The sequence below is a fragment of the Dermochelys coriacea genome, chromosome 17 (genome assembly GCF_009764565.3).
Source record: "Dermochelys coriacea isolate rDerCor1 chromosome 17, rDerCor1.pri.v4, whole genome shotgun sequence".
NCBI lineage: Eukaryota > Metazoa > Chordata > Testudines > Dermochelyidae > Dermochelys > Dermochelys coriacea.
This window is the reverse complement of record NC_050084.1, coordinates 3,563,001-3,588,308: the sequence shown is the minus strand read 5'-3', so window position 1 is coordinate 3,588,308 and position 25,308 is coordinate 3,563,001. Positions and strand designations below refer to the sequence as shown.

Here is a 25,308-nt window from a genome sequence, read left to right as displayed (position 1 = left end):
CTTGCTGTCATTGTATTTATCTATAAAGAATGTTGTGTGAGGTACCAAAGGAAAGCTTAGGCCATATTGGTCACCATAAGCATTGAGAGATGCAAGTACGGGTGTTATTTTAAAAGCTGTACGTATATACGGAAAATATTTTTAGAATCTGTGTTCCAGGCAGGGTTGATAAGCAGCTTTCACCAGACCTATCCGCCCTGTCTCTCATGTAAATTAAGCATTTTTAAACCAACACACAGGAAGTGCTATTTGCATATGAAGTCAACAAGTTGACTGATGCGGGGAGGAAGTGAAACAAACATGGGAGAGCACACAGGAATCTGAGCACCAGGGGTTTTCCTGCCTCTAGAAATGACAACAAACTTTGGAGGGGGAAAAAAGGACATTTTGTGATCTATTTCACTGAGGAAAATCCTTGGCAGAGGGGGGTGGTTCACAACAACCTGGATCCTGAATTGAATGAAGATCAGCAAGCTCTGCATAAGGGCTCTGAATGAGAGTGAGAAACGTTTTGAGATACAGGAGAGTAGCCCATCAAGGTTATGATTAGTCTCTTAGATGCATGTTATGCTTCTGTTTTATTATAACCATCTGTTTCCATAATTCTTGGTCACTTGAATCTGTGATTCTCTGTTCTTTGAAAATACACTTTTTCTCTTTTTATTATAAATTCATCTCAGGGCTGTGAACTTCTACAACACATCTGGCTATGCCAGCCCTCCCTCCCTCCCTCTTTTTCACTCCTCCTCCCCCCCATTGCTGATGTACCTCATCTCTGATATGGAGCATCCCCTGCTTCTCCATACCTGAGCACCACAAACAAATCTGCTTATGTGCCTCAAACAAGGCTTTCCAATGCTAGGAAACATCTCCTGAACAGACTACCACTCTGTGTTTTGTGTTGTGCTTTGTTTATTGGGAGGGGGGGGTTTGTGACAGGCAGGCAAACATCAGCTACTGTGGGGGACCAGGATGAGTCCCAACAAACTCATTTTCTCTGGTCACCTGAGCCAATATTTGAAAACCTGCTGCAAACTGAGTCAGTGGTCTGCCCCATGCAGCATCCCACCTCTGCCGAGAGAATACATTTACTCAAATGGGATGGAATTTCAGTGTCCACAACCTAAGTATTAGCTCCTTTCATGTTTCTGATGGTCCTGACAGGAGAACAGTAACTGCAGCATTTGGACAATCCCTCATATCCCTGAACATCTCCTACAGGCTGTTTCTCCATACTGACCTTCTGTATCATGACACAATAGATCCCAGTCCACTGGAAGCCCCGAGTGTAGTACAGCATGTTCACCCATCCCAGCAGTAAGGAGAATACCATCATCGGTACATAGTCTTCTGAACCCACAATATACAAGACAGCTGAAAGCAGCAGCGAGATTGCCTGGAGCAAGCTGGGGAAAGGGGAGAAAACAATCAGTCACACAGTGAACTGAAAGTCTGAACGCCAAATCCTTTTTGTGCCACACAGGGCACAGCCAGCTGCAACTTGCAAGGTTGCCCAAATGGGTATAAAGTAGCAGCTAATCAGATCCTGTAGTTATAGGTGAGTTAGTATCTAAATCCATCTGTAACCTACTTTCTGCAGATTCGTTAGACATTAGCAAAGTTCACATTATGAAAAATCTCAGATATACTGGGCCCGACTCATCTCTTTTCCACCAGATACATTTACATACATCAGGCCTGATTTCAGTGGAGTTACATGTGTATAACTGGTGTAAAAATGGAGAGAATCAGACTCATCACATATAGAAAGACACACACACACGAAAATTATAAAGTCTCTTCCCCTTAACAAAAACACCTCGCTTTCATATAGTGATCTTCAACCATTGATCTCAATGTGCTTTACAAATGGAGATCAGTGTATTATCCCATTTTACAGACTGGGAAACTGAGGCACAGGAAGATGAAGTGACTTGCCCAAGGCCATGACTTCAATGGGAGCCACTGGTGGAGCCAGAAATGGACCCCAAGTCTCCTGAATCCCAGTCCAGTGCTCTGACCACTAGGCCACATGGCCAAATCTCAGTCACTAAATGAGCAATTCCACATACGAGTTCATGTTATCATCATCTGTATTACAATAGCACCTTGATGCCCCAATCAAGGGTCAAGGCTCTATTGCACCAGGCATGGTACAGATGAAAAAAAGAGAAAGACCTAGAGAGCTCACAATCTAGGGTTATGACAAGAGGCAACCAGCGGAAGAAACAAGCCAAGAGTTGGTTGGAAAGATGATATAACAGCAGAACAAGCATGCTGTGCGTGAGAATGGGTCATTTCTGCTCACCACCTGCCTAGCTACCTCTTGCCAGCTCAATTGGCTCTCAACAGCTGTCTGATTTCATATTAACTTTCATTTCCCTAAATGTCCCATCGTACAGAAAGAACGTACAGAAAGACCTCAATGCAGCCATCGGAAAAAACGTTCTTCAGGTTCCGCCATCTCCTCGAAAAGTATAGACCCTATCAGAAAAGAGAGAAATCAACAGGGACAGTTCCTTAACGCAGCAAGATACATCCGAGTCCAGTCCCTGCTGGGATAATCTACTGCACAGCGAATGGTTTCTTCATAGCCCTTTTATTTATACCGTTTGCTCCAATGATAGAAAAATTCAGACCATCCCTCTTCAGGGATGGAAAAGGGCTCCTGGTAACAAAGAGCCAATAAAGAAATAGTAACAGAGCCACAGGTCTTGTATGTGTCTTTCTAATATAGTCTATCCAATAATTAATGTACATTTACTATTGTAAAACATAAAACCCCTCGTGACATTTTACTTTGTGCCCATCTTACTAATCCTCCCTTTGTGTCATCCTTTGCTTGCTATATCCTGCTTATATTGCAAGCACCTGATGGCAGGAACCTTTCCTTCCATTTATCGGTGAAGCTTTGTGCACATTTATGGTATTATGGAAATAAGTAAGAGTGGTGTACCAGTGCCATGGGGGAGGTTTTATTTCAGAGCAGATAGGTTAGATATCTTTGTACCTGAGCAATTATGAGATAAAAGCCTCCCAGGAAAACAACGATCTGTCCAGTGAGCTGCAGGAAGCCGATAACTGTGAACACTGTTGGAAATGGAGACTGCAAGATAAAAACAAAAATGTGAAGACAGCAGTGGGAGCTTTAGCCACCCAAAGCCCTTTAAACCCCTTACACCACAGCCCCAGCATTCAAGCTCACTCCAGCCTGTCCAAGTAAGCCAGCCCTACCTGTAACTGCAGGGGACGATGGTAGGCAAGGACCGTGAAGATGGCCATGAATATAAAATAAGAGAAAAAACTTAAGTAAAATCTCCTGGCAGCAAATGAGTCCCATTTGTGCTGGAGCAGTTTGTTCAGCGGCTCCAAAACCACCATCTTGTATCGATTCTAGGGTGAAAGGAAGAAAAAATAACACGTCATCAGGGATCCAGAATCATAAAGCCTTCTTCATCCAGTGTTGGAATTCAGAGGCCAGAAGCCCTGCATGTTTCTTTCATCAGACCTCTCAGCATGAAAGGACGCTGGCATCCTATTGGACCTGGATCCTATTGGACGCTGGCATCCTATTGGACCTGAGTCCTATAGCCCTGTACTTGGAAAGACCCAGGCTGAGTCACTGCTCCACATCAGGGAGCAGAATATAAAGGTCCCAAACTCCTTCCTTATTGCAGATTAGCAACAAAACTGAAGGGGTTTAATAACATTAACCATATATGTAAATTCCTCATCATTAAAAGTGAACAAATTCATACATTTCCCCCCCTAAAATAGAACAATCTGAAATGCCAAATTAATCTACATGATTTACATAATTTATGGTAATGCTATAAAAACTGGACAAAGCCATTCTGTATTTGATTTTAAATAAGTTTTCAGGACTCACTGGTGTGTCACTGCTCTCAGCAAGGATCTCCAGCACAGAGTTTTTCTCATAACTATCTACAGAGGACAAGTCATAGAGAGATACATGGACAGGTCCATATGTCCATTCAGTGAACTTGCGAGACAGGTGCCGGTACTCTGGATCCTTGATCTCTCTTTGGAGAATGTGTCTGAAGATCTGACAGGAAAGTTTATGTTTATTATACTAATTATACATTAGAATGTAAAATGAAATTCCCAGCATACCCGAGTTGTCTTCAAGCCTGTAACCTGCTGCCTGCATACACTTTGCAGGTATGTTCTTGGTCACATATATGATCCGGCCAAGAACTTGAGGCAAACTAAGAACAGCTTCTAAAAGCTCTGTCAAAGGAGTAACAACTCTCAACCCAGCCCAGGAGCTCCCAGCTGTGATCACATCAGCACAGCTCCTAACAGGAGGGTCTGGAAGAGGGTTTTTTCATGCCTCCTGCAGTAGCAATGCTGGAGAATCTCATGTGCAGTAATGTAGGATGCACATACATCAGACCCAGCCTCTAGGCAGGGGACTCACTCCACTGTCCTCACTATTTCTAGCCATGCCCAGAGAACCACTCTCATTGCGTTTTACCTCTACTTTGCCCTTCTTGGCAGCCAGTTTTAGTGGTGTTAACCCAGACCGGTTCACTATCTCCTCGAGCTTCTCTGATGGGTTAATCTTCGTGCCTGCCTTTAAGATCTCATCATACATCTTGCTCACTAACTCAGTGTTCTGCTCGGTATCATCTGCGATCATCACCAGGGCATGGAGAACCGTGTTGCCCAGGGAATCCTGTTCCTGGAGCCTGGCTTTCTGGTAGGGGTTATCAAGGAGGTATTTTATCACATCAAGCTGATTGGTGCAAGCAGCCAAGGAGAGGGGAAGTTCACCTGGAGAGATGGAGGCAGGGTTTGAAAAAGTTTTAGGAGGAACATTTATTTCTTACTCTGCAGAGTCTTGTTACTGTAATAGTGGTGGGCTTTTTCTGGCTGAATCTCTGTATTCAGGCTTGGATGTTTTGTAGTTAATTGGTACAGAAAAACAATCCCTCGCTACTTCTGGAAGCAGCTGGACCACTTTGCCAGACTCAGATTTTGGCAGCACCCAGTCAGCATCCACTCCCTCCATCTATTTTTTGGCTTAGTCCACACATGTGGTGGGTCTGAAGCAGTCCCATGTCCCTAGAGCAGCAAGCACCGACTGGTTCAGAGGAGAGCTCAGTCGGGTGAAGAGGTTTAGCGACCCCAGTAGGATGGGACACCCAGGGTTATGGGATGGAAGAGATTACACCAAGTGCATGGGAGGGGAAAACCCAGGATGGGACAGTGTTTCCACATACTGCAGGGTTCCCAGATAGCAAGCTGGAGCCTGCAATGCTAGCTTACCAAAATAAAAACACACTCCTTCTTTCTTCTTCCTGAAGAATTCGCCATGGGCTCTGGCATGGACATCGGCTCCATTCTCTACCAGCAGTTTCACTAAATCTAGGCGCCTCTTCTCTATGGCAATGTGGAGTGCAGTCTGGCCTAAAGAAACAGGCTTTGCAGTCAGAGCTTGTTGTGATGGTGCCATGGACAGATGGAGCAGGAAAGGCCTTTCCAGAAAACCCCACCAATGTATCAAATCACCACCAGCAATACTGTCAATACGGTGAAATAATCATGGACTCCCAGACTTACTGTGTGCAGTGAACTGGTGGCAAATGCTGACTTTGCAACAGCGACCGCTGGAAATGCAATTTGGACACTGAGCACATGAGCTGTCAGACACAAACTCCCCCAAGACTACGAGGAGCTGAACAGTGTAATTTCTCCTAGAGTTACGATCTCAGATCTGATCCATGACCTCAAGACCATGAAGCAGTAATAACGATCTAGAAAGAGAGGGGTAATATACGTGCACACAGGGGTATGTTTCCTTGGAATATTTGCTATTAAAAGGATAAATCCACTTAGCAGAACTCATTCATTTCTTAAATGAAACTATGTTTTCACTGAATAATACTACGTAATCTTTTTCCTTCTCCAAAGCACTTTACAAACCTTAACAACAGAACCTCACCATAATCCTGTGTAAATTAGCCAGTATTACCCCCATTTCTCAGATGAGAGAACTGAGGCACAGAGCGGTTAAGTGAATTGCTCAAGGCCAGAGCAGTAAGTATCAGAGATGGACTTAGAACTCAGAAATGCCCAGCCCCCTTTTCTGTGTTCAGGCTATCAGTATACCCATTCCACAAACGAAGAACTCCAACATACTATCAATTATGGATCCATCCAATTCCTGTTATTTTCCATAGATGCTGCCTTGCTGATTGTTGACTTCAAAGTCAGACACACAGTGCTGGAGAACCCTTACCTGCATAGTAACTATTGGTGCATGCAGCATTGACAAGTGGCCTTGGAGTCTCAGTCTTCTGGTCTATTTCTAGCAACAGTGGGATAGTGGCATTTGTCCCATCTTTTAAATTCAGCAGGGCTTTCATTAAGCAGGTCTTACCAGTCTTGGCATCTGGTAGAGAGAGAGAGAGAGACACAGCACGGAGCGGGGCATAATTGTGTTTTGTACATGACTGCACCATCAGTTTCGTCTTGCCCAGAACTTAACTGTCAATGTAGCATTAAATACATTAATTAAAAATTCCTCTCTCACGGTATTTCCAGCCTGCACTAGAAGCAAAGAGCTTTAAAAAAAAAAAGACATACTGCTTAGCACTTTACATCCACAGATTTCAAAGTGCTTTGCACACAGGCAGGTAAAAGTAGCTTTGCACACAGGTGGGTAAAAATTAGCTTCATTTCACACATGGGGAAAATCAGACATGGAAAAAGGAAGTGATCTGCCTGACACAAAGCCAGTGGCGGAGCGGGGAGCAGCACCTAGACCACACAAATTCTTGTTTGTGGCTGCAAGAGGTTCAGAGTCAAACTTTTGATTTTGTGGAAGGGCGTATTTTGGGCAGGGGGAGTTGTGAGCCTAGAAACTTTTGGTTTGGTGATTATTCAAAGTGAGCAACAAACCCTTTGAGTTATGCGAGCCACTATCAAGGCATGCCTGTGTTAAATCACTGGAGTACTGAGCGTGTATCTACCTGTATATTCTGAATTGGAGAGAAATTTGGAGGTCCTGCTCAAGTAATCAAGCAAACCATCCAGCTCCTCCGGGTTACCCCTCAAGACAGCACCAAAGAGCCGATCTCTTTCAAAGCGATTTGGGTCCTTTTGGCTACTGGAGAAATGGGAAGAGTTAACCATGTTCTACACACTCAAGAGAGTATGTACCAATCTCCCATGATGCGGGAGCTGCCGTGGTTTCGCTGCAAGAGCGATGGGCATGGCAGTTTGCCAGAAGAAAGACTCAAACCCTTTCAGGTCAAAGAACAAAAGAGAGTTAACTCCCCCAATCCCTTTTTTTGTTTGTTTGTATTGGCCTCAGCACTTTCTGGTTCCAGACAGAGGTGCACTCTCTGAGTGTGGGGGAGTATGTACCCTGCTCCATCTGTGCATCACCCCCACCCCCCAGGAAGAATGCAGGATTTGTGCATTTTCACTCTCTTGCAAAGTTTCTGGCACCAGCTTGAATTTCATAGAATCATAGAATCATAGAATCATAGAATATCAGGGTTGGAAGGGACCCCAGAAGGTCATCTAGTCCAACCCCCTGCTCAAAGCAGGACCAAGTCCCAGTTAAATCATCCCAGCCAGGGCTTTGTCAAGCCTGACCTTAAAAACCTCTAAGGAAGGAGATTCTACCACCTCCCTAGGTAACGCATTCCAGTGTTTCACCACCCTCTTAGTGAAAAAGTTTTTCCTAATATCCAAGCTAAACCTCCCCCATTGCAACTTGAGACCATTACTCCTCGTTCTGTCATCTGCTACCATTGAGAACAGTCTAGAGCCATCCTCTTTGAAACCCCCTTTCAGGTAGTTGAAAGCAGCTATCAAATCCCCCCTCATTCTTCTCTTCTGCAGACTAAACAATCCCAGCTCCCTCAGCCTCTCCTCATAAGTCATGTGAATTTCACTTTGAAATGGAAGGCTTCCCAAGGGCAGATCCCACAATTACTTACTTGCTTGAAAGTCCTGGTCGATAATTCAAGTTAATCTTGATTTTTGGATCAAAGTCACTGCTCTCTTTCTTGTAAGGAGTCTCCAGGGGTGGTGGTTCTTCCATCCCTCTTTTGGTCCCTTTACTTTCTCCCTGTTTATCAGCTGCAGCTGTACTTTCCTGGATGCTGTCATCTGTTTCTAACACACCCATCAGCCTGTTCTGTGACAGGCCTGGCTTCCTGAATGTAGAGTTTGAGATATCCATGTCTGGTAGGATGATGCTTCAGATCATCAAAGGTGCTCCCAGTAAGAGTAGAGATCTGCAGAAGAGTGAGAATTCATTTGATATTGCAGCTGAATTAGACCTTTCACTTGCAGTCCATCCCTGTCCACCCTGCTCCCTCCTAGAAGTTCCCAAACCATCATCCAGGGATCTATGGTCTAGTACCCTCTGCCCAGTGAAACTTCGTTATTTACTTGTTGAACACCTAGAGTTTACTCAGTGCTGTGCAGACGCAGAAGGCAGCACAGTCTTTGCCCCAAAGACTTTTACCATTCAAGGGCCTATACCTGCAACTGTATCTAAACAGGTGGGTCCCTTCAAAGACCTGCTGACTTTAGTGGGACTCTGCCCAGGTCTATGAGCTTGCTTGCACCCATCAGATTGGAGGATCAAGTCCTTAAATAGTCTTTGGGGCAGGGAAATAACCAAAGAGTTATAAAAGCAGGTTAGAGAGTACAGACCAGCAGGGTGTGCTGAGCGGCGTGTCCCATTTGGGAGATAACCTCACCTGCGATTGACGGATGGGGTCCTTAGATAAAATGTACTGTGTGGAGTACATTAGGACTCAGCAATAAAGGAGGGGGAGGAATATCAACATTTAGGACACGGACACCATTGCCCTTGTCTTAACGTATCCAGTACAGGTTAGCTATCAAGTGGCCCAACGAGATAAGATTATTATTAACAACAGGCCTTCATTGGAAGACAGTATTAGGTTTGCTCAAGTTCTTTGTTTGGAAGTAGGAAAGGGGGATATATTTTCAGGAGAAACTCATGCCTAAAACACAGTATGTTCCTTGTGCACTGTTGCATCACATACTGGGGCATGAGTGTGAATGGCCTAACATCTTCTCAAAGCTGAAGTGTGCTCCAGCCACTGCTATCCACATGCGCGTGGGCTCTGACCCTCTGATCAACAACCTGGGCACCTGCACACACCATGTACAGCTGCTGTTCCGGTAAATATTGCTCTCCTGGCCTGAGCATAGTGCAGCCTCATCGTTCCCAGCCAGGGAGAATGAAGGAAGATCTGCTGTACAGCAGTGCTGAGCACTAACCATTACAGTACCAGGCCAACCCACAGGAATCTAATATTTCCAGTATTCTTTTTCCATCATTTTGAGCCCTCTCTTTACAAATATCTGGTTAGATCTCAGACCCATCCATGCAAGCTCCCACTGAACACACGCAAAAAGGATCCACTAGAGGAGGAGATGACTGAAGGTTTGTTTACATGCAGTCTAAGAGAAGGCAAGGAAACACCCATGACCAATTCAAACTAAACACCCTTTATCAACAGTGCCTTATGCATATGCGCTGTGCGCAGAGTTAAAAGATCCTCAGGATATCATGCTGCAGAGGTGGAAAGGTAGGCTCTCTATTCTATGTCAGGGCAGTATCAGAGGAACACAGTATAAGCACTGTGCTCTAGATTAGGATGCAGAGATGCTTATTTAGATCTAGGCAGTGTATGTTTACAAAGCAATCTTCATGTAGTTCACAGCAAGAGAAATCCAAAGGCACATGCAAAGAAAGTCTATATTAACCATTTTATTTTAAGTTATAAGAAGGCTTCAGTTATGCAGCTTAGGCCCCATTCTATTGCCAAGAATTCCTATGCACAATCAAACATATGCCCCATAGTCCCCTACACACCCTTCATGCCCTCCCCACAAACACTTACTGTGGCAGCCACAAAGCCTTCAGAGAACTAAGTGTTTATTACTCATACCACACCTAGGTTGCGTTTTTGTGGCTTCTTGTTCCTGAATTCTCTCTCAGCTGCAGTTTCCATCCCTTCTTGGTGCTTTAAAGATGTACAGTCATATTTACTCAGAAGGCATTTCAGGTTCTCTTTAAAAACAAAAGCAAAATGGGTCCTAAAAGAAGATCTTACAAGAAATACATCCTTCTTCTGACTCCCTAGAGTATCCAGAGGGCATTCTTTGGTCCCCAACTGAGCTTTCCCCTGTATATTCACCCCTTAGTAGGCTGCTAGTCAACTACCAAGCCACTCTGAATTGCACAGCACGAAGCAAGACCTGCAGTCAAATGAAAAGCACAACACATATTCTGAGCTGGGGCTCCACCCAAGAAATGCTGCTGCCCTGATAGATAGATCCCAGATGAGCTCTCAGAGGCTCACCCCCACCCCCCTCAGTGCAAAGGCAAATGCCAGTGATCACTAGCAAGAGCGCAAAGGTTAAATGAAGATTTAAAAAAAGCACTTACCCTGCAAAAGAAACTGTGCTCCTTTTAGCACTCACTACTACATGCTGATAGTGAGAAAGAGCATCCCTAGGCGAGATCCTGGCTGGTGCCTATGAGGAATCCAGGCTGCTTGTAGGGAGTAAATATTGATTCTGCACTGGCTAGCCACTCAGCGAATAACGGAAGAGGGGCAAAGCGCCTGAGCAGGAAGTGACTAGATGGATTTTGCAGTAAGAAAGAAACCCATATTAGAGAGCCAATGAGGGCAATTATACTGGCAATGTCTGGCTCACTGGGTACACTGCAGGTTGTATGCTTAACCCCTGGTCACCCAGGCAGAGGTGGGGTAGAGTTTTGAGGCTGTCAACCACAGCAGGTTCAGGTCTGATGGGAGGTGGGTAAAATTTTATCTCCACTCTTTCTGTAGCCAGTGGTTTGCCTCACGAGTATGTCACAAGGCTCAGAGATCAGCCCCAAGATGAGCAAAGTTGTCAGGGAAACGTCTACCAGCAGCCCACTTCCTAGGAAAGTCAGTTTTTCCGCACCCAGCTTCACATGCCCAAGCTGTGGCAAGGCTCAGATCAGAATGAAACAAGAACCAGCTTAACCACAATGTTAACAAGAAAGACCCACAGTGTCAGCTGCACAACACGAGCCGAGGGGATAGCACAAAGGCATCCCAGTTCTAAAGAGCTGGGCTCTTTTCAGCAGCACAGTTCAATCCCCATTGCTCCCAGGAGATGTAGCACTGGACAAGACCCCTTGCAGATAGTCAGAGACCCCAACTCAATAATTATTTATCGTTGTTAGCTGATGCTGTGTCTTTAAAGAAATACTGATCTCGTCTACATGCTCTTTCTTGATGGAGGACTAACTTGGGTGCATCATGATGGAGAGCAAGGTGCTGGGACAACCCCTAGTTCCCACTCCAAAAATATGATAAATAGGGAACCCAGCTGCCATGCCAGGGCAGTTACATGGTGTGGCACTTACACTGTAGGCGATCCCACGACTGGAACAGCTGGGGTGCTGCAAAGCAGCAGTGAGGCAAGTTGGCAAAACTTAGAGAAGAGATTCCTAAAAACAAAATTAATGCACAGGTGAAGGACTTCATACCGATCGTTCATTTTCAGCTTCCTTCCTCCAATGCAGATGGGGAATTTTGTTCCATTCCTCTCTCCAACATGGTCTGCATCGCCTCATCCCAGCCAGACCTGAAGCAAAACTGCTGAGCTGCATATCCGAGATTAGGGTGGTAGATCCTGATGGTGGTCTTTTCTTTGTGGGCTATATCTTGCCCAGTCTGTGGGATAGTGGGGTCCTACTATGGGAAGGGAATTTCTATCAGTTGACATCTTATTAAGGGAACCTTTGGTGCAAGAATTGCCAGTGCAGCTGATTATGTGGTACGCGTAGCCCGCTCAGTTCAGCAGTAAGTTCCCAACAATGGTATACTTCACATTCACCAGTTGCAGAGCACTTCAGCCAGCGCCCTGTGGTCTCTTGAGTTCTTTCTCCTCCTCCCCCAGCAGAGTCAAAGCCTCTGGATTTAGTGCAACCTCCTTTATTTTCAGCAGTGTTGGTGCAGGATGACATTCAGAGCATTCCCCAACCACATCACCATACTGCTTAGCTGGGCCTACAACACTCTCGAGGCCCAATATCTTGAGTGGTCAGTATATTCTGCATTGCCATGCAAGATATTGAAACCAGGGCTCAGGTTCTGATCTCTCATTACCCAACACTGCCAGAGGCCCAATAGTCTAAAGTAGTTCTCAGCTGGAAGGACTTGCAGGCAGGAGACAGCATAGGGGCAACATGGCCATCCCCCAGGGAAACATTCCAAGTTAGCATGTAGCTAGAATCTGCCTCTAACAGAAATCCTGTTAGAAGCCCTAGTGCCACCCACCTGCTCAATGGTTCTGAAGTAAATCACAAGCCAATTTCTCAGATGCTTGTGTTAATCCCTGGGGAGAAACAGAGCTGGTTCTATAATGATGTAAAGCTAATGCTGCTTTCCTTTCCTGCTTAGTAGCTTTGACTGTGCCACAGTTTCTAGTAAGTGACAGAAATCAGGCACAGGCAGAGAAATGCAAACAGGGCTCAGTTCTCCTCTCTCTTTCACACCAACTTTACACTGGTTTAACTCCACTGGCTTTAGTAACATTACTTCTGATGTACACTGGTGTAAAAGTCCATAAAATCAGGCCCAGAATTTGAACTAGATCAGGTCCTTCTGGGTTTTTTTTCCCCAGGGCTACATATGAAATAGCCTCCCACCCCTATATTTTGTTGTGCCAAGAAATGGAACAGGCCCACGGAATTGCATTGCAAGATTTCTTTCTGTGAATCTGGATTTAACAACATACACAACAGGAGAGAGCGCGCGCACAGGTATGCTGGGAAAGGAATTGCTACCACCTGTTGGGTCAGAACATTGTGCAAAATACACAATGCCTCAAAGAAGCTGAGGAAGGATGGGGAAAATAGGAACTTTTGACACAGGATTTAGGAAGGACAGAATTCAAACACTGAATATCACAACAGCAAATACATCTCTTCAATCACTGCAACACTACACACACCCGTAGACAACATCACGGTATGTGTTAATATAGTTCACAGAGTGGGAAAGTGAGCAGAAAAGTTACATGACTTGCCCAGGTTTATACAAGTCCATGTCAGAGCCAAGAATAGAACCCAGGAGTTCTGACTCCCAGTGCTTTGGCTCCAGTCACAAGACTTGTCTGAGGAGAACTGATTTCTGGCCAACAAACTTATTTCACTAGTGAACAATTTCACTCTTGAACTTGAGACTATGGAGGGGACAGTTTTCTATTACTCCATTAAAAAGGGTGGGAATGTAAATAACAGGCTAATACTTTATAAAGTCAGAAGGGATCATTGTGATCATCTAGTCCGACCTCCTATATCACGTGAGCCATAGAACTTCCTGGAATTAATTCCTGTTTGAACTAGAGCACAACTTTTACTTCTTTTACATGAACGGCTGTCAAAGGAATTTAACAGACTATAAAGATTTCATGCCACTGTCCCTCTGCCCCCAGGGGAATCATTTCACAATCATTTCATAGTTATGACAAAGACACCACATGAATATCCCCCACCCTTACTTTGCGAGTCTGAATGTTTCCATGTGACCAGCTGGCAGTTACACCACATCACTTGTCTCTGCCCTCCCAGACTCTAGAGACTGTGGAAAAAGGAAGCTCATGAAAGAATAATTTTTATTTATTTACACTGTACTCAGTGCTCAGAGAGCAGAACCAAAGTGCAGGTGGCAGGCAGGACCATTTCTTCTGCCTGGTACATGGTACTTTGCAGCCAACCCTTGAAACATCATCACATAAATAATTAAGTAAGTTATCATAGAAGATAAACCTCACATCTAGCCTGGCTTAAGAGGAACAAGGAGAAGGGGTTTTGGATGCAGTGGTGCATACTGATTCCTGTTGTATTCCAGAGCCACAGTATCAACTAGAATTATTTTAAATAGTTAACATGGAGGGTCTCTCTAACCTGCATGATCTCTGTGACCCCATGTGCTGTACCATCTCTAACCCTGCTGTGTCTGTCTAATGAAATCATCTACAACACTTGAGTCTCCTAGAGGCCCAAGGATAAAGCCTCTGCATTACCATTTTCTAGTCTTGTACACACGGTTGCAGTGACAACACTCTGCCAGAGATGGCAGTTGACAGGAATATTGTAAATCTCAGAGGGATTATTATTAGGGTTGAAGGAATGCCTGCCAGAAGGGAGTTTGTGGAGGGCCCCCCCTGCACACGTCCACCTCTGTATCCCTCTTCCTGACCCATGGAGGGCATGGCTGTCTTCACACGTTTGGGATGAACATCTAGGCCCAAGGGAGGCTGGCCTAACAGAATCCCCTCTATGTTGGGCAGGAATGGCGAGACTTCACGGCGCAGTTATGTGATGCTGCCCAGCAGCAGATGACTGAGAGCCACGTCCATTTCTTCACAGACCTCTATGTGGTAGAGAAGGCTTTCGTCCTTCAGCAAGCTGCCAAGGCCATCCACGAAGGTAACAGCTTGGGAAGGGAAGAATATCCAGACTCCCTCTTCTTTCAACTTCTAGGTTACCACCCGGTTGTTCCATTTTTTTCCTTTCATCAAAGTACTTTATTTCACTGTGCAGCTCAATAAAGGGCCCAGGAAACTTTGGCTTCTTTCCCAGCATCTGTATGGGCATTTATACCATTCCCATCACTGTTGTATCTGAGTACACTGAGTTTAGCTGGGTAGTAATCAGGGCAAGATGCCTTCAAAGTTAAGATGAAGATCATCATGAATGTAAGTGGGTTCAATTGCACAGAGAGATCTAGTTGTGTGTTTATAAGAAATCTAGTGAAGTATGAGAACACATTAAAGATCACGCAAAAATTGTATGCTGTGGCTCCTTCATGGCCTCCCTTGTTCTTCTTCTTTACAGCACGAATGGAGTATCTGTCCCAAGTAGCAGTGAATAAAGTTAAATCCCCAAAGGAGCGGGAGATTTTCCTGAGGTCTCAGGCTCTGCTATCCACTGAACCCACCTTCCAGCACCTGAAAAATAACAAAGGTGAAGTCATTCGTGGTCATCTTGTGATTGTGAAGCCGTGACCTTTACTTTTTGCAACTAATAAAAGATTGTGTACAACACCAGGGAAAAAAGGACTCCGAAAAAGTTGGGGTTTTTATTTCAGTTGCAGCATGAGCCCTGAGGAACATCCTCTCTTATTACCATGAGCTTCAAGGCACAGCCACGAATCTGCCCGACACAGAGTATTTTTTACTTGTGCCTCTGCTGCAAGTCATCCTAGACGCTGCTGCCCCCAGCCTATCTTTGGACTCCATTTCTGCTGTTCTGGCTGAAGAGTTCATCACTTTCATGAACCTTTGACCTCAGTTAACGAGGCTCTCTTCCACCAAGGTAGAGTCAGATGCCTCTCCCCTTTTCAGGGCTATGCATCTCTGGAGAAAGAGGATGCAGCTGACTACAGAGGCTTCATTGAGTCCATGTGACTGGGATCAGAGACAAATCATTCCTCTCCATCCTCTCCCATGGAGCTCCAGCCTTGGCTGCGCTTCAAAGCACAGGCTCCTATGCCACACGCATAGTCCCCTACAAACGTATGATGAAATCTGCACTGGTCGTGCCCCAAGCAGAATCAGGGGAAAGCTGTGCACTCACCCTCTTCAGTTTCTCTCCACGACCTTTATAGACAAGGAGTTGCCACACTCCGATGAAGTGAGCTGTAGCTCACAAAAGCTTATGCTCAAATAAATTAGTTCGTCTCTAAGGTGCCACAAGTACTCCTTTTCTTTTTGTGAATATAGACTAACACGGCTGCTACTCTGAAACCTGTCATGTGCCATTAGTTTGCCTTAGAAATTGTTTCCCTAGACTAAAACAGCTTGGGTCTAGAGAGACTAATGGAGCATCAGGCATTTTCCTTAGTTCTGTACAGCACCTTTTCTGAGAACTGTATAAAGGAAAGATGCCAACAGGACATAGTGTCCCTTCCCCTCAATGCATTTTAATTTCTCACACAGATGCTGTTATTTCTTGTTCTAGGATCCCGCCAGTGCCAATATACTGGAGGAAGCAACCTCAATGTTAGAGCAAAAGGACAAGGACCTGGCCAACATCATTCGAGGCATTTACAGTCACACAGGTAATTTTGCTGTGTAGTAAATAAAATAACGGAAGTATTATATGGTAATAATTGCCCATTCCCTAGGAGGGGAAACACAAAGCCTTATCTTCCTTCACTATGGGATTGATACTCTGTTCATCATCTCAGTGGAAAGCTGTTCTATCAACTCAGATCCTCAGCTGGTGTCCATCAGTAGAGCTTCACTGGATCTGGCCCTATATAAGTTGTAGAATGTAAATACAGTCACCAGCTCATGAGACAACCAGCATGTTAGTCTCTGAGCTTGATTGAAACGTCAAATAAATTCCAACCGTTATGCAGAATCTACTTACCCTGAACTCTTTTATTGTGTCCTAGCAGAGGAACCTCAGAAACCCCTGCAGAAGACACTGCAGCACATGCTCCAACCAGCCATCAGTACAGTCTTTGTAGGTAAGGCCCTTACTGAGGTTTTTAAATGAGTCACAAGCCAACTTCTTCCAATCCTAAAATGAATCAGGCTTTTCCACATAAGGACTAGCTTGTAAGAGAACAAAGAATGTTGTATATTAAGAACAGTGGTACGAGATATTCCCTCCAACGGGAGGGAAGACAGAGAGATAGGGCCAAATGTATCACTGATATTAGTAAACGGAAGTCATTCATTTGGTCCTTAGGGTGTAGCTACATTGCAGTCCCTGGTGTAATTACAGCACAGGTAGACATACTCATACTGACTTTATTCACACTAGCATGGCTAAGAACAGCAGTGTAGACACAGTAGCGTGGGCTTCAACTCCAGCTGTATAATCACACCAAGGACCCTAGGTACATACTCACAATGCTAGCCTGTGCTAACGTCCATGCCATTGCATCTCCACTAATATTTTTAGCCAACCTTGCAAGGCTAAATCTAACAGAGACAAATCACACCTCAGATCATCTCTAGAAAGGAAAAAAGAGTCAATTTGCCCACAAATTCACCCAGATGAAGCAAATTAGAAAGTAATTAACATTTGTTCATCTTTCATTCTCCCCTTTCCTACTCATTCTGGGGAACAACAAGCAACCACTAGCAAACAGAGATGTAAAACGAGAGTCTGAGTTACCCAGAGTCTCCTGGCAGAGGAGTGATTGTACAGCTCATTCCTGTAATGACCAACAGATCTTCCAAACGTGGTGCATCTCATGCATACACACATCCCTGCCCGTAGTAAAAGGGTCACTCTGCACCTTTTCACAGGCTATCTGACCATGGATACATTGTTTTATGTCTGGGACCGGGTAATCATTGGACTTGATCAGCCAGCATATAATTGCCTCCCTGCATTCAACACAGCCTTCATCTTATTGCTTCAGGACTATCTGAAGATATGTCAGTCAGTCAGTTTTACATTTCCTTTCTCACAAAATATGCAATTTCATTCATAAGATTCAAGTCCATGACAACTTTTATTTTAGAAATCATAGTTTGGGGTAAATAAAATGTGGAGCTAAAGAGACAAAGATTGTTTAACACTGAGGCTAGGAGGTTAGTCAATGACAAAAAGAAAGATTAAAAAAATAAGTTCAACAGCATCCTGACACAGAAGAGGGTGCAGAGATATAAAGGAAGGGCAGGGAGGAGATGCCACAAAAGCTCACAGGAACTGCAATCCATTTTACTGGGACATAAATCACTGCCTATTGTTTGGTTCAGCCAGGCCAGGTGGAAACAGCTCTAAGGAATCAGGGCCAAATTTGACTGAGCAAGAATTTCAAGACATGATCAGCAAAAACTTCTTCAGAGAACTCTCCAGCCACCTACATAGAGATGATAGTGACTCCTTCCCAGTCCATGATCCCACACAAGGCAAGATCACATCCTGCATCTGGCACTGCACAAGACTTGCACCTGGAACAGGTGCCACAAAAACAACCTATCCAGCTAGATGCAGTATGCCCAGTGATGAGCTGCCAAAATCTTAACCGGTTCCCACCTCACCCTTGCCCATCCCTGCTCCCCAGGACTCCTGCCCCATCCAACTCCCCTGTGTTCCTTGATGACCCCCCCCCCGGACCCCTGCTCCATCCATCCCCTTCCCCTGCCCCCTGACTGCCCCCAGAACCGGGCAAGAGGATCTCATGGGCCACCATAGCGGGTGCCCACCCCACCCCTAAGAGCCAGAGTGACCTGCCCGGGGGCGAAGTGGGGAGTCCCAGCAGTGCTTATCTGGGGCAGCTTCCAGGAAGCATCCGGCAGGTCCCTCTGGCTCCTGGGGCGGGGGAGCGACCACTCCCCGTACTGATCACATCCAAAGTGGCGCCTTAGGCACCGACAGTTCCCCTGCACCCCTCTCTCCCCCGGGTTCCCTGCTGTGGCGCGGGCAGCCCTCCTCGCGCCCCACCGCCCCAGCTCACCTCCGCCTCTTTGGGCCTGAGTGTGAAGCTGCCGCTTGCTTCTCAGCCTGCCCCAGCTTCCCACGCAAACAGCTGATTCAGAGAGGGGAGGCGCGTTCAGGGGAGGAGGCGGAGCGGAGGTGAGGTGAGCTGGGGCCAGGGAGCTGCCGGTGGGTGCTCTGCATCCACCAAATTTTCCCCTTGGGTGCTCCAGGACTGGAGCACCCATGGAGTTGGCACCCACGGCGCCACTTTTGGCTGGTTAAATTTAGAAGCCCTTTTAGAACCGGTAGTCCCTCACGGAACAACAGGTTCTAAAAGGGCTTCTAAATTTAACAACCGGTTCTAGCGAACCGGTGCGAACAAGCTCCAGCTCACCACTGAGTATCCCCATAAAGCTGGTGAATATTCCAATACTTCGATTCACCAAGCCAGCATAAAACATCTTTATTACCTTACTGGTTACACTCAGAAGTCCAAACCAGACAGATCCCTTAAAGTGATCCAGCCTCAGGCCTCCATCCAGGGACCCACATCAAATATGATGAAAATTTCTGTAAATCTTATTTCATCATATAAAAGAAATGGTTCTACCAATCCCAAAGGATCGGACACATTACCTCCCAGGTTAATGAATGTTTCAGATCTTACCCAAATACACGCTACAGCCAATTCTTATTAACTAAACTAAAATTAATTAAAAAACAAAAGAGAGAGGGAGTATGGTTAAAAGATCAATATACATACAGACATGAGTTCAATTCATTGAGGTTCAGATTCATAGCAGAAATGGTGAGCTTTGTAGTTGCAAAGAGTTCTTTCAGAAATAGTTCATAATTTATAGTCCAATGTCCAAATCTCATATTCAGGGCATACCAGCATAACTGGGAGCTCAGTCTTGCGACTCAAACTTCCCCTGCTGAAGCCTAAGCAGATCTGAGATGACAGAATCAGGACCCAAAGATCCTTTATACAATTTCATGTCTTTTGACAAGTTGGGGTTCCTCAGGGAACAAAAGGTAATTAGGATAACTTTGAAGGAGGTCCACCATCGGTACTTGGCCTTATGTTAATTCATATAGCTATTTGCTTGTTCCTCCACCATTCACAGTACATTTAAAAAAAAAAAAAAAAAGAGATGAATACCAAGATATCCCATGTTTACAATTCATTTAAATGATAGGATGACTTTGGGTCATCTTTAGGGATGATAGTAGATGCAACTATACAGTATTCATGTATTTCTCTACGTTACTGCCAGGGCTGTGACTATTAAAATGGGTAGGTCACTCCAAGATTGCTGCCTTTAACATCTCAAATGGCCCTGAATGTACCATACATACCCAGTGAAGCAGTACAGACCTGGTGTGCTATCAATAACACAGTCCAGCAAGGGCACGGAGGGGAAGGCACCAAGAGCAGTTTTCAAAGGGGAACAAATATACATTTCTACATTACAGAAGAAACCATATTTGCATTTTTGCAGGGGGCATTATACCATACATGAGAGTGGATGCAGAGCAGCTCCATCCTTGCCTTACTCTACCTTAAGGGCTGGGATAGAGGAGATGCAGGATACCTATTAAAAAGGGTTAGAGAGCTGTAAGTCAGCAGAGTCTGTCAGCGTACTCCAAAGACATGGGGTTTTCCTCCCAAGTGTTTACTGGCAGAAGTTGAAGGTAAACAGGTGTTATCAAATGATTTTAAGCCAACAACTATCAAAAATCCTTGATGGGCTACCACCAAAAAAAATCTTGTAAAGCTTAGTGCCCAGTTCCGCCTCCTTGGCGAGGCCTACCTTAGTCTGTTTGCTTAGGTCTTCTACTTCTGCCTGTGAGCCACATTTATGGCACTCTGTTGCATTTGGTTCCTGATTGCTCCCCTCAGGAGCCCCACCTTATTATACCAACAGATTTCACCTGTGCAGCTATGAGCCATAAGAGACTTGATCAGAGAAATTAACTCTCCATCAGCTGGATTCCATGTGGGACCTCCCAGCACCCTGAGTTTGTGCCTAACTTTAAGGGATCAGCTGTAAAATTTATTAGAAGGGGGGGCAGTTTGAATTAGATTTTGACTCAAATCTTGCAATAAGCTTCATGCAGGCAGAGGCCTACAGAGAGCTCATTGCATAAGCCTGGAAGTAGTTTCCACAGTTTTTCTTTTGGTAAATTTTAAAGAAGAGCTGAAGGGAAAGGGGAATTTAAATCTTGGGTCACAAACCCAACAGCACTGAGCTAAGTGTGTGAGAGCCAGAGAATGACATTCATTGATTGTAAACAGTGAAATTGATCCTTCTAGCTTCATTATTATCCAACTTCCATGAACAGCAAAAAGTTTACAAAGATTCTCACTTTATACCTGGAACTGAAACAGATTTACCAGCCTTACCTCTAAGGAGCCTAGGGGATAATACACACTGCAGGCCCTGCAATACAAGCCTGTGATTTCCTACCCACCCTGGGGGTGGATGAAGTTAGGCTGTCTCAACCATTGACTTTAAAAGTTTCTCTTCCTGTCCCTTTTCTCCCATTCTCCTAGAGAGTCCTTCCCTAAATACAAGTATGAACAAAAACTTTAGCACCATCCATTGGCAAACTCCCATACTCCACTTTATCATCAATGCTATAAGTACGCTAATGAGCAAATCATTACCCACTGTGGTTTTGTCAGGTTAATGCTCTCTGCTGAGCAGATGACTGAGCTCAAGTCCTGATATTTACACATTACTATATTTAAACCTAACACTAGCAGAACACTCAGAATTAAAGTTGTAGCTGTATTGGTCCTGGATTTTATAGAAACAAGGTAGGTAATATCTTTTATTGAACCAACTTCTGTTGGATAGAGACAAACTTTCGAGTATACACAGAGCTCAAAGAAGACCTGAAGAAGTTAGTCTAGTAAAATATATTACCTCCCTGACCTTGTCTCTTTAATCAGAATTAAATGCAGTTTTACTTAATCTTCTGCATTTATAGGAACTCTCTGCAAGCCTGGGGCATCTTAAATGTTCCAGGAACCAAAACAATGTGGAATTCTGGAGACTTTTCCCAGGCACATTTTGGGGAAGGAAATTCACTCTCAACTAGAAAAGGGAGAAATTGAGAGTTTAAATAAAATTCATTTTGTGCTTGCTCTGCTGATCAGTGGCTTCTTTTAAGTAGCACTATGCACTATAGTGTCCTAAAGGGACATGGGAAAGCAAAGCAGCAGTAGCACTGGGTGTATGTGGTTAATTCAATTCTAAGATTCATCTCCTTGCTTTTAGAAGTGCTTATCAGTAGAACCCGTTTACATACACAACTCCCTCACATGCACACACAGGTCCAGTTGTTGGTGATTATATCAGGATGTAAGCTTGAGGCATCTGACTCACAATGGGTGGTTGCACTGTTAACTCCTAAATGGTTTGCAGTTAGTGGTGTATATCCCTACTACACTAGGATATGAGGGATAACTTCTTTCCTTTCAGGAGAAAAGGTTCTAAGGAAGACTAATGCATTCACTGGCATCAGCTCAGTGGTGTGCACATACTTAATGGAACTGCCAATAAGAAGATCAAGCCCAAGAGCACGCTACTGGGTCCCCAGGCCTCCAGCCAGCAGTGCTTGCCTTCTTGAGGAGCAGACCAAGAAAAGACAATCTAAATAAGAACACCAGCTTCAAAGCCAGTGCATGGTTACCCTTGAAACCAGGTATAAGACTTGGAGGCACTAAAAGGAATAAAACTGTAGGGGGGAAGGAAAAGGTACACTTGGGGCTCTGTCTCGGATGTAGGAGTAGAGGTGGAAACCTACACATAACCTTTTTTTTTTTTTAAATCGATATGTTGTGGTTTGCAGAGCGGAACGTGAGATGTTTCAAAGGCAGCACGTGGAAAGACTGAAACAGGAAGAAAGGTTTCAAAGGTTTAGAGAAGAGGAACAAAAGAGGTAAAAAGACCCCCTCCCCCCAAAAAAAACAACCCAACCCAAAACAATCCCAGTATTCCCGATATAGAACTACAATAGCACTTCCCCATCACACTGCTCCAGCCTTTATGACTTTCTCCTCTTAGCCCTTTGGCTCCTGCATCAGATGCCCCCTCGTCTCATTTCCACCAAAGAATCTATTTTACTGCTAACTAGGAGCATGGAGGTAGCTGTATCCCTTCTCCAAGCACTCATTTTTCATATAATATACAGTGTCATGCAGGGGGACATCTTAAACACTGTCTGAAAACCCTCCCGTGAAGTGTAGTTTGGGATCTCCTCTCCCATGTATGTTAAGTGATCTATACTTTTAAAAAAAATAGTCCCGCCATCTGAAATTAACTATTTAATGAAATGATAGGCAACAAGAGGGCAGACTACTACAGCTTCTGGAAGAGACTAAAGGAACCTATGAAGCACAAAGGATCTATCTGGAAGAACAACTATCACAGGTACTATTTGGAGAAACGGAGAGGAACTGCATGGCTGATATAGGATATGAGTCAAACTGGAGTTGTAATGACCTCTTCACCCCCTCGATAGCAACAGCTGTATGGAAATAACATGCTTTCCGCCATCACCCCTTACATGCCTGCAGAGCTTTATTCTGAAGGACCCTAAAAGGCTTTAGTCTGCAGTGTATCAGGGTCACTTTCCTCTTCATGAAAACAGTCTCTCTGTGGTGGGATACAGCAGTCCATCTCTAGCAGTAGCACCACACAACAAGGTCCTTAGGAAGAGAGGAAAAGCTTCTTCAACGGAAGCTGCGGAAGGAACTTAGTTACTGTAGGCAGCATGCAGTCATTTGAATTGAAAAGTGGCCCGGATGTCATGGTTAACGTCTACTCTTACAAAAGAGGCTATCAAATATTTAATGACAAGGTGCTGAGGCTTAATTTTTATCTGTTGTCTAAAGAGGGCACCTCCAATAGCATATAAGCATCCCTGTCCCCCACTGTCCTCATATGGAACTCTTAGCAAGAACCTCAGAAATCTGCCCAACACAATTTTAATTCCCATAGGACACAAAATCGAGCAGCATTATAGAAATTAGGGCTGTCAATTAATCGCAGTTAACTCAAAAATTAATTGCAATTAAAAAAAATAATTGCCGTTTTAATCGCACTGTTAAACAATAGCATACCAATTGAAATGTATTAAATATTTTGGATGTTTTTCTACTTTTTCACATATATTATATTGTATTGTGTTGTAACTGAAATCAAAGTGTATATTTTTTATTAGAAATATTTGCACTGTAAAAATGATAACCAAAATTAATAGTATTTTTTCAATTCACCTCATACAAGTGCTGTAGTGCAATCTCTTTGTCGTGAAAGAAGGACTTGCAAATGTAGATTTTTTTTTTTGTTACATAACTGCACTCAAAACCAAAACAATGTAAAACTACAAAGCCACTCAGTCCTACTTCTTGTTCAGCCAATTGCTAAGACAAACAAGCTTGTTTACATTTACAGGAGATCATGCTGCCCTCTTCTTATTTACAATGTCACCAGAAAGTGAGAATGGGCATTTGCATGGCACTTTTGTAGCAAGGTATTTACGTGCCAGATACGCTAAATATTAATATGCCTCTTCATGCTTCAGCCACCATTCCAGAAGACATGCTTCTAGGCGGATGACGCTCGTTTAAAAAAAAGTGTTAATTAAATTTGTGACTGAAGTCCTAGGGGGAGAATTGTGTGTCCCCTGCTCTGTTTTCCCCGCATTCTGCCATATATTTCATGTTATAACAGTCCTGGAGGATGACCCAGCACATGTTGTTCATTTTAAGAACACTTTCACTGCAGATCTGACAAAATGCAAAGAAAATACCAATATGAGATTTCTAAAGATAGCTACAGCTCTCAACCCAAGGTTTAAGAGTCTGAAGTGCCTTCCAAAATCTGAGAAGGATGAGGTGTGGCGCATGCTTTCAGAAATCTTAAAAGAGCAACACTCAGATGCAGAAACTACAGAACCCAAACCACCAAAAAAGAAAACAAACCCTCTGCTGGTGGCAATGAAAATGAACGTGCATCAGTCTACGCTACACGGGATGGTTATTGAGCAGAACCTGTCATCAGCATGGACGGATGTCCCCTGGAATGGTGGTTGAAGCACAAAGGGACATATGAATCATTAGTGCATCCGGCACGTAAATATCTTGAGACACCAGCTAGAACAGCGCCATGAGAACACCTCTTCTCACTTTCATGGAGCCTTTGTAAACAAGCAGGCAGCAATATCTCCTGCAAATGTAAACAAACTTGCTTGTATGTGCGATTGGCTGAACAAGAAGTTGGACTGAGTGGACTTGCAAGCTCTAAAATATTGCATTGTTTTATTTTTGAATACAGATTTTTTTGTACATAATTCTACATTTGTAAGTTCAACTTTCATGATAGAGATTGCACTACAGTACTTGTATTAGGTGAATTAAAAATACTATTTCTTTTGGTTTTTTTTTACAGTGAAAATATTTATAATAAAAATATAAAGTGAGCACTGTACACTTTGTATTCTGTGTTGTAACTGAAATCAATATTTGAAAATTTAGAAAACATCCAAAAATATTTAAATAAATGGTATTCTATTATTGTTGAACAGCGTAATTGATTTTTTAATTGCTTGACAGCCCTAATAGAAACATTTTCTGTACTTGTTCTCTTGTAGTGTTGCAACAGAATTCTCACTGACCTTTGCCTTCCTGATCACTGCTGGTAAACTATATGCCAGAAGACACAAATGGCTTTTGATGTCTAGACTATTTACTCACTTTTGCCATCTCAAATTACATCTTCCAGGAGAAACAATTGCACTATGAAATACAGAGGAAGGCAGAG

General features: G+C 44.0%; 1 protein-coding gene across 21 annotated transcripts in view; it reads right to left on the bottom strand.

Annotated features, from left to right (window-relative positions):
• Nucleotides 1-25,308, bottom strand: part of LOC119844532 (transient receptor potential cation channel subfamily V member 2-like) — a 36,886-nt gene that overhangs the window by 6,561 nt on the left and 5,017 nt on the right. For 2 of the 21 annotated variants that reach the window (XR_006276238.1, XM_043499502.1), the window contains exons 1-12: nt 10,472-13,419; nt 9,924-10,093; nt 7,977-8,276; nt 6,999-7,135; nt 6,266-6,418; nt 5,293-5,433; nt 4,499-4,797; nt 3,890-4,066; nt 3,235-3,393; nt 3,011-3,106; nt 2,414-2,484; nt 1,241-1,406 (exon numbers count right to left, since the gene is read on the bottom strand). Coding sequence is in view for 19 of the 21 variants with exons in the window: in XM_043499502.1 (XP_043355437.1) it covers nt 1,241-1,406; nt 2,414-2,484; nt 3,011-3,106; nt 3,235-3,393; nt 3,890-4,066; nt 4,499-4,797; nt 5,293-5,433; nt 6,266-6,418; nt 6,999-7,135; nt 7,977-8,221 (1,644 nt within the window). In the remaining 2 variants the exon portion in view is untranslated. Of the gene's footprint in view, nt 1-1,240; nt 1,407-2,413; nt 2,485-3,010; nt 3,107-3,234; nt 3,394-3,889; nt 4,067-4,498; nt 4,798-5,292; nt 5,434-6,265; nt 6,419-6,998; nt 7,136-7,976; nt 8,277-9,923; nt 10,386-10,471; nt 13,429-20,879; nt 21,130-25,308 lie in introns of those variants that run through there. The other 19 variants (XM_038375481.2, XM_043499504.1, XM_043499510.1 and 16 more) reach the window with 16 other exon arrangements.